Source organism: Psittacula echo (genome assembly GCF_963264785.1).
Source record: "Psittacula echo genome assembly, chromosome: Z".
Lineage (NCBI taxonomy): Eukaryota > Metazoa > Chordata > Aves > Psittaciformes > Psittacidae > Psittacula > Psittacula echo.
Genome location: NC_137742.1, coordinates 28,450,803 through 28,459,801, shown reverse-complemented (window position 1 = coordinate 28,459,801; position 8,999 = coordinate 28,450,803). Strand labels below are relative to the sequence as shown.

The 8,999-nt window shown below is 40.3% G+C and overlaps 1 protein-coding gene across 2 annotated transcripts; it reads left to right on the top strand.

Moving 5' to 3' along the window:
• Positions 1-957: 957 nt before the first annotated feature.
• BTF3 (basic transcription factor 3) lies at positions 958-8,213 on the top strand. Of its 2 annotated transcripts, none has more exons than XM_080637600.1 (6): positions 958-1,080; positions 1,376-1,444; positions 4,252-4,365; positions 4,614-4,815; positions 7,254-7,310; positions 7,843-8,213. In XM_080637600.1, the coding sequence occupies exons 2-6, from the start codon at positions 1,376-1,378 to the stop codon at positions 7,887-7,889; spliced, it is 489 nt and encodes a 162-aa protein (XP_080493726.1). In that variant the 5' UTR covers positions 958-1,080; the 3' UTR covers positions 7,890-8,213. The 2 variants fall into 2 exon arrangements, with proteins under 2 accessions (XP_080493726.1, XP_080493725.1); XM_080637599.1 differs by having other exon boundaries at positions 4,611-4,815.
• Positions 8,214-8,999: the final 786 nt, after the last annotated feature.

Below are 8,999 nucleotides of genomic sequence, written 5' to 3'. Positions count from 1 at the left end.
TCTCCTGCATCACTTGGTGAGCACTGATAGAAATGCCAGGCTTCTTCCCCACTAAATCTGCTCCTGCACCTTGCTATGCAGCGCAGGTCAGAAGCCAAAGATTGCTAAACTCTCTGCATGCTAAGCACAGGAACCCACATGTACGAGCTCCCAATAACTAGGAGATTAGTCCCACCAGGCTCCTTCTGAGAGAAGAAACTGAAGTACATTAGTAAACCTGTAGAGGACTGAAATTGTACACTGTGAATTACATCTACCCTGAGAAATACGGTTTACAAATACTCAAATGCAGCAGCAACTGCTCAAGTTAGGCCTTGAAGGCTTACATTTGATTCTCAAAAGTCAGGTAACACAGGGACAGTACAGGCATGTTAGTTAAGACCTTGGTGATGAAAAACACTGCTGCAGGAAGAAGGCTCTGACAGAATCAGTGTTCAGTGGCCAGCACAAAACCTGCTAATGTGACAGAGGATGCAGAGCCAAAGCAAAGAACACCTGAGCTGAAGGCAAATAAAATGAGATCAGAATTGCCCCGTGGGCAGTGGTGACAGACAGCCTGCCTTAAAGAAAACAGCCTCAGCAGGCTGTCTTCGAGCAGGACAGCCGGGAAGAGGACTGCCTCCAAACCCATACGTGGAGCCCCTGGGCCAGAGCATGGCACAAGGTGAACAGCAGGGAAGTTTGTGCTATGAAAACAATAAGGAAAGCACAATGCGCACAAGGTTTCAAGGAAAGAAAAACTACACAAAATCAACACTGAGGCCACCCGGCCTCGGGGGGTGGGGTGGGTGTGAAGCTCCCCAAAGCAGCAGGAAGGGCGGCACAGCGAGACCGAACGAGAGCCCACAGCCACACCCTCATCTCCGCCCAGGTAGATCCCCTCCAGCACCAAGAAGACTCGGCCACAGAGGGCGCCCTCTACCAGCCCGGACAACTGCGCATGCGGAGTACAGCGCGCAGTACCTTCCTTCCGGCCGCCATCTCGGTTCGAGTAGCCTCGCGTGTAACATCTAGCACGCAACCCACCCGCGTTTCTCGTCTTTCATCCCGCTCCGACTCCGGCGCTTCCGCTCTGGGAAGGTATAAAGGAGGCGGCGGGGGGCGGCCGAGGGGGCTCATGGGTGGCAGTTGTGAGTGGGGGTAAGGGAAGATTATTATGGGCTGGGCTTAAGGGGAGCTGAGCTTCCACTCAGCTGGGAGCGAGGCCTTTCCCGCTGCTGTGATGTTGTAAGGTGCTGTAACTTGTGGCTTGGGGGGGGTGGGCACGCAGGTTTGTGATGAGGGGGGAGCTGCAGAGCCTTTTGCGCCCCGCTGCCGGGCCCACCGCTGGCGTCTAGTGGCCCGCCGGTCATGGGTGCTCTTGTTGCTTCCACAGATGAAAGAAACAATCATGAACCAGGAGAAACTCGCCAAACTGCAGGCTCAAGTGCGCATCGGTGGCAAGGTAGGAGCCGAGTCCTTACCCTGCCCTCGGGGCCGCGTGTCTACGCTCGTATGCTAGGCCTAGCATGAGGGATCCTGAAAACCGTGGTGGGAGTAGCACAAGTATGTTTCCCTTGGCTGGAAGCTGCGCTGCTGCTGCAGGGGCCTCCAGAGTCCGTTCTGTAGACGTTGTATGGAGTAACTGAATCTCCAGCCTTTTCAGCTTTGCTATAATATATTGCAATAGGCTTACAGCCCTTCTGCTTGTATAGGTGTGTGTGGTTTGAAATGAGTAGGTTTTACAGTAAGTAAGTTTGGGCATAGTTTTTATAACGTAGTGGTTATGTGCCAGACTCTTGTCAGGAATCTTTAACGTGCCCATGGCTAATTTCTTGCTTTTAGGACAAAGTTAGAAATTCTATGTTTTCCATACTCTTGCAGTTGTAGACTAGCATGTCCAGAAAACCTCTGTATTTTGTTATGACACTTGAATATATGTAGCTGTGTGACTACTTACAATATGAAAATGAAGTATTTTTAATATAGCTGTATGGTATAAACGTTTTAATTACAGTGTCAGTTTTAAGGCAGGAATTTGTGGGGATTTTTATACCTGAGGAGGTGTACACACAATATCTCAAAATACAAGCTGTTCAACAGAAGTCTTGCTGATGGGAATTCCAAGAACTATCTTGATTTTTCTTTTTTCTTTTAGCTGGAGAGGTAGGCAGCTGTAAACAGGTCTAATGCAGTAATTAACTGGCCTGGTGATTTTGCATATTCTTTGTATGGGCTACTGGTTAAGTTGAGAATTTCTGTGTTCTGCTGATGATTGTGTGTATGTTACTAATGTGTGTTTATTGACTATAGAGGTTTGTAATGTTTATTGTGTAAGAGCGTGCTTTCAGATTACAGCTGCCTTGTCAATATAGGTCTTCTAGAGGCATTAGCGAAGTGTAGACCATACTGGTGGTGCTGTCATTCAGTTTTAGAATTGGTGTGTGAAATACTTTGAATGCCTGAACTTTTTTTTTTATTTGTTTTATAACTGGAAATTATTAAGGGGATTCTTCATGGCATTGTCACCATATAAGTTGACATGGCTGTGGAGTTTTCAGATGAGGAAGGAGTCACTTCTTGTGTGAAAAGGTTGCACATTGCCTTTTACTGGAAGATTTTAATTGTGTTGCAAGTCTGCAGATTTTACAAATAATCTAAAGATGATATTAGGTGGAGGGCTGTTGCAGTACTTTGTTGTGGGAAGTTTGAGGTTTCTGTGTAGAACATAGCTACAGGTAATGCCATGGCTCTTTTTCCAAGTCTTTTTAGAGGAGTGGCAGATGAGTCTACCATTCTGTTGTTGGCCTGCTGTACCCATGCATTTTTGTTATAGAGGTAGAGGGGTGTGAACAGCATGCCTTGGCATGGTCAGAGTAGAATTTGCTTAGTAAAAACCTGTAGTCTTTAGAAGCTTAAATCTGAAGATGAAAGCAAAAGCTGTTAATTTAAATTAGAACTCATGTTGTCTGGGGCTGGATATCTGTTTTAATAAAGGTAGGAAGGAGTTACATGTTCCTACGTGGCCTTTGGTTCAGGACATAATTTTATAAAATTTATTTGAGAGGTCTTTTGTCCAGATTTGACTTAATGTATGCCTTACGTGCTCAATTCTTGGAGTAGTTGAGGTACTAAAAGCCATTTGTGTTGCTTTAGTGTTTTTCAAGTAGCTGTGTGTGTTAATCTGACAGTAGCAGGGAGTGAATATTGAACTTTCCAGACACATCACAGAATTTTGGAGCTGTAGTCTTCCAAGTTCTAGTTTCATGCAAATTTGTCACTAACATTCCTCACTGTCTGTAATTGGATTATGTTAGAGGTATTAGCGTCCAACCAGTTTTCTAACTTCTATAAGTTATGTCAAAAAGTATTGCAGCTATTCATATGGCCGGACAGCAACACTTTCTTTTGTTGCTAGCATGTAGCAGATGGGCAACTGGAGCAGGAAGACATAAATTAGTAGTTCCAGAATCTCAAAAATGGAGTTTAATTTCACTTAGGTCAGTTTGCTGAAGCTGTGTGATTGTGTAAGGGAGTATAGAAATGATGCTTTGTGATTTTTTTTTTTTTTTTTGGTAGGTATAGGTATTTTCAGATATGGAACATGTATTTCCCTGGAGAAATCTACAGGGGAACTGAACCTTTGCTTGTTTTACTTTCTAAACATGGGTGGTCTGAAATATTACGAAGTGTTTTTTAAAAACACATTTTAAATATTTTGGGAAGATAAGTGTTCTTCAAATATGTAAGTTATCAAATGAGAGGTCTCTGTTTGGAATTGAATATGAGAACTCAAAATACGAATTTGTTAATGATGTGTGATAACTACATGGTCTTTGACTATTGCAAGAGTTTGTCTACAACTTAAGAAGATAAAAAAATAATAAATGTCAGAAATTACCTACGCCTCTGCCTATTCTTCATTGTTATTCCTATGATAACAGACAAGGGTGAACTTGCAATTTTTCTTACCTAAGGTGCTGCAGAAACACTATGAGAATTGCAGAATAAACATTCTGTGGTGCGTTGCTTCCTAAAACCTCACTCTTGTGGCAGATGTGCAAAGCTTGCCTTCTAGCAAGGGAGAGACTGCTGCAGTGCAGTTGGAGGGATATGGTTGCGTGCACTGTAACACAAAAGTAGAACTTTGTATGTTAAGTTGATTTGTAGATGGCTACAGAGTAGTTATACAGCCCTGAGGATTAGAGTTTGTGAAGAACTATTTGAGTAGTAATTTGTAGCTTGCCTTTTTTTTTCTTTTTTTTGGCAAAGGGCACTGCTCGCAGAAAGAAGAAGGTTGTCCACAGAACAGCTGCAGCAGATGACAAAAAACTTCAATTTTCATTGAAGAAACTGGGAGTCAACAATATTTCTGGAATTGAGGAGGTAATTGCTTCTAATGAAAAAATACTATTTTCAGGAATAGAAAATGTATCAATATAAATATTCCAGGTAAATAACAACCTAAACTTGTCTGCAAATTATCAGTAGGTATTTATGAGCTTTAAGGACTTCAATTTCATGTTAAATTGAAAATATCTTGCTAAACTGCTTCAAATCTGTATTTTGTTTGTGTGTGGGGGGTTGTTTTGGTTGTTTGTTGTTTTTTTTTTTTTTTTTTTTTTGTCTTGCAGGTAAACATGTTTACTAACCAAGGAACAGTCATTCACTTCAATAACCCTAAAGTACAGGCATCTCTGGCTGCTAACACTTTCACTATCACCGGCCATGCTGAGACAAAGCAGCTAACAGAAATGCTTCCTAGCATCTTAAACCAGCTTGGAGCTGACAGTTTGACCAGCCTGAGGAGATTGGCAGAAGCCCTACCCAAGCAATGTAAGTTGAAACTTGAATGCATTTCATGCTGGCAGCTGACATGAGGCTTATTTGTATAGCAGCAGTGAAATTCAGTTCACCCTTGCTGTCTGTAAGGATGTTATAAAATACTTACAGAGAAACGGAACTCTTGCATCTTATTTATAGCTCAAATCTGATGATGAGTATAACCAAGTACAGCAGGGGCATGTGTTAGTGTATCTTGCAGCTGGTGTCAGACTGGAAAGCTGTAGCCAGAGTTCATTTTGTGGTGAATTACTTCTTGATCTACCATATTGCGGTTCATTAAAGATTACCTTGTTTGTTAAAGCTAAATAGATGAGTTATTCTGGAAGAATTAGGTTTTAAGAAAAAATAATTTGAGTGTGTCAGTTTTGACACTTTGAATGGAAACGTAAGTAATGAGGAAAGGGACTTGAGGACAGACATCTTGCAACTGCTTTGCTGCTTCACAGGTGTGGTGAAGGTATTTCTTACATGGGCTTCTGATTGCTAGGAGGGAATTGCACAGCATTTGTAAGCAAATACATTATAACTTCTGTGTGTAGAGCAGTGTAGAGAACAGGACTGGCATTAAACTAGGTACACCAACTTCCTATTTCATTCTTAAATTAGTAAAAACCCAAGTGCTTTTTCTTCCTAAAACTGTATGGGAAAAGTAGAGGAGAGATTTAACTGTGTAGTGTGTAGAAAAGATGCTGCTGCTGCAGGGTGATTATTAGGAGTGAAACACAGGCTTGTTGGCACTGGGAACAGTCATTGGGTTCTGGATTTACTGTCTTCTTTCTGAAATATCTTAAGCCCATTCCTTTTAAGGTATTGAACATCCTAAACAGAAAATAGAAGCATATCACTGTGTCCAGTTTCTGGTAGTTCTGAACTTGATTGCGACATTTTTTTCTTCCTGTGCTTTGCTGCCAGCCTGTATTTCCATTCCTAAAGTTTAAGACTTCCCTTCTGTCCACTTCCACTGAAAAAAAATCTGCTACAAGTAGTCTTCATGAGGGTGGGCTAAACTGCTGCTTTCCCCATGGAGCTTAGGTCCTTCCTTCCTAATGTCACCTCTGTGGCTTTCTTGTGGTAGTAGGGCGTGAAATATATAAAGAAACAACCTAAAATGATCTGCAAAGATCTCTCTTCTCATAGCAAGGTGGGGGTTATATTCTGGGTAAGCTAAATCTTGCAATTTAGTATTAAGGAAGTTTGTTTAAATGCTTGCTTTGTATGACCTAGTAAATGGCTATTCCTTGCCAGTTTGGGTGGTTGCCAGAGTAGGCTCCCAAAACTTTCCATTCAGCATTGTCTGCTGGATTTGGAAGGCTGACACTGAAAAGTCAAGTGTCTGTGGTGATTGCATTTGCAGGTGTTAAAGTAAACTTAGTCTGATATTAATGAGAGACAATGCAGATGGTGTAGAAGGAAATAACAGGGTTGCTTCTAAAATGTGGTATTTGATACAGAGATGCACTTAAGCTGTAACAGGTTTTTGCTGTTAAAAAAGAAAAGGAGAGTTAGTGGCAACATTGTCCCATGTGCTTTCAGACAAAAGTTTATCCATTCTTCTGATTTTTGGTTCTCTAGAAATCAGGATACAGGTCTAGTATGAACCCATATGTTGCCTTATGCTTTTCTTGAAAACTGGGAAGGATTAATTAAGATAAAACTGAGGTGATGGAGAGTACAAGACAGCTTACCCTTGGTAGTACAGCTGAGAATAGCAATGAAAGTAGTGGCCTAGGCATTTGGGGACCTGAGATCTATTCTTAGTATTATGCTGCTGCAGTTTAACAGATACTCATTGGGCTGCTACAATAGACATGGTTAAGTCTCCGTAGCTCTGGCAAACACAATGGGAGTAGTTAAGAAATAAGCTGAGTTGGCAGAGATTTGGCCCAGAGCACATAGTTACCTCAACCACATAAGTGTAAAAATGTGCATCCAGTTCCATGTTCCTCTGAGCTTGCCTTGGAACAGTAATATCTTTAGTTAATGTGTGTCTGCCTGCACCTTCACAATTACACCTCATTTTTCCTCAAAGTCCTAAAATATAGGGTCCTTTATTTTCTTAAAACTTGATTCTGTAAAATGTGTAAACCTGGAGTAATCAATAAACCAAGCTGCTTTTAATAGAAATTGGTAGAATCACTTGTAGCTGAAAATTATTACCATGCAGGGCACTCGGTATACCTAGATAGAAGTTTACTAGTAAGCTGGTTTAGCATGCATCTTCTCATTTCCCTCCTGGGCTGTTTAAGCATTATCAGTAACAAAGGAGATGTGAACCTCCTAGATTAGTTCAACATTTTTATTGAGCCTGGGAACTGAATAAAGTATTGCAGTTCAGCTCAGATTCTTTGATCATGCTTTCAAAAATACAAGGCTAATCAAGATGCCCATGGTGAGCTTGACTGATGCTTATTAATTGCATGCTCTTGCAGCTGTGGATGGAAAAGCACCACTTGCTACTGGTGAAGAAGATGATGATGAAGTTCCAGGTAAGAACAAGCATGCAGTGGAGGAAGAGAAAATGAATTTTCCTGAGAGATAACGTGTAGTGCTTGGGGCAAGGATGATAAGAGTGTTGACCAGTCACTCGCTGTCACTGAATTTCTGTGAGCAGATTATTTCATTGTTTTCGGGCAACATGAGAGATTTGTTGGTTTGGGCTAGCATTTTTGTGCTCTATAGAAGTAACAGCTATGGCTAAGATGATTATTTAATATTCAGTAAGAAGGGTAGTAAGAAGTTACCTTCTCAATATCACTTTGCTCAGTTGTGGTTATAATGGAGTTAAATTATTCTAGAATTGTGCTTTATGATGAACCATGCAACACTTGGTTAAGCATGAAAAAGAATCATAAAGCTCTCAAAAGTTGCTTGTTCTGATTTTTGTAAGCTGAAACTTCTTTATGTTGTAAGTACTTGATATGAAATAAAACTTCAGATGGGGGAAATTAAACAAACCGAAAATACTTGGCAAAGTGAAAATGTGTTAGATTTTAATTTCATTGTTCTTCTTTTCCCTAGATCTTGTTGAAAACTTTGATGAAGCTTCAAAGAATGAGGCAAACTGAACTAAGCATCACTTTCTAAATAAAGTTAAAACCTGAAAAGGCAATATGGAGCTGCTATTTTATATTGTGACTGCTTTGATTTTTTTTTTTTTTTCCTGATGATATCTCAACATCTGTGATATTTGAAAACTCCTTGAACCTGCAGCTCTTTAGTCACTGCTTGTACACAATATTATTTTTGTGGCCTGGTTGAACAAACCTATGCTTTGAAATAAGTCAGATTGCTAATGAATCTCTGCCTAGACACAATTTTTGAGTAACTTGTATACAAGCTAAACATCATCTTTACTGAATTTTGACATACAATAAAAATATAAAAAGAAACTTTCTGGTGTGGCTTTTTTGTCAGAAAAGCAGGGAAAATTTTTCCGTAATTAGTCAGAAAAGGTCTTGCTTTTCTGCAGAGTATCCTCCTTTTGCTGTTAAACTGGCTTCTAAAACTTTTCCTGTGCATAGTGGAGCATTTTGGTCTGAATATATTTGGAATGATGGACCTGTTTGCAGGTCAATTACATATGCTCTAAGTCACTTTAATCTACTGAACTTCACAAATAGGTCTGTATTCTAGAAACAAGTGCTGGTGGTTTAATATAACAAAATGTGCAAGTTGAGTGAGAAATTTGGCCTTAAACAGTGGCACCTTAGTGGAACCAATGTTAAATCTTCAGTGAGTGTTTAATAGGTACTTGCAGGTTGTAACTATTTAATGAGTTAAATAATGCTTTCCTGGTACTTTATTTACCTGAAAATGTCAGTTACATGGAGGAAGTATAGAAGAGGAAAGCCTTAATAGAATTTATAATGGCTCTTAATCAAGTGTGTATCTAGCATCTGTGAATCTATTAACTAATGATTATATTTGGATGTTTCAGGAGTATGTTCTTTCTATTGCTTTTGTGTGTTCCAGAGGAAAAGAGAATTTGGTTTCTGGGCATGAGAGAGACCTTTATAAATTCCAGTCTGACCTTGGCATAGTTGGAGTTTCCAGGGGTGAGGGCTAAACTTTGGTGTTAATGCTAAATTGGATTGCTTCCATAACATAAGCTGTGCTAGGGCAGAAGAGTACTCACCAAGGTTGTCTCTAGAGTAAATACTTCTGGAAGTGGACCT

What these genes read in the sequence shown, in the direction of transcription:
- BTF3 (XM_080637599.1), top strand. Translation starts at nt 1,376, where the DNA reads ATGAAAGAAACAATCATGAACCAGGAGAAACTCGCCAAACTGCAGGCT. An exon ending in AAGTGCGCATCGGTGGCAAG is followed by an intron (nt 1,445 to 4,251) that starts GTAGGAGCCGAG and finishes TTTTTGGCAAAG; the next exon opens with GGCACTGCTCGCAGAAAGAA. An exon ending in ATATTTCTGGAATTGAGGAG is followed by an intron (nt 4,366 to 4,610) that starts GTAATTGCTTCT and finishes TTTTTTGTCTTG; the next exon opens with CAGGTAAACATGTTTACTAA.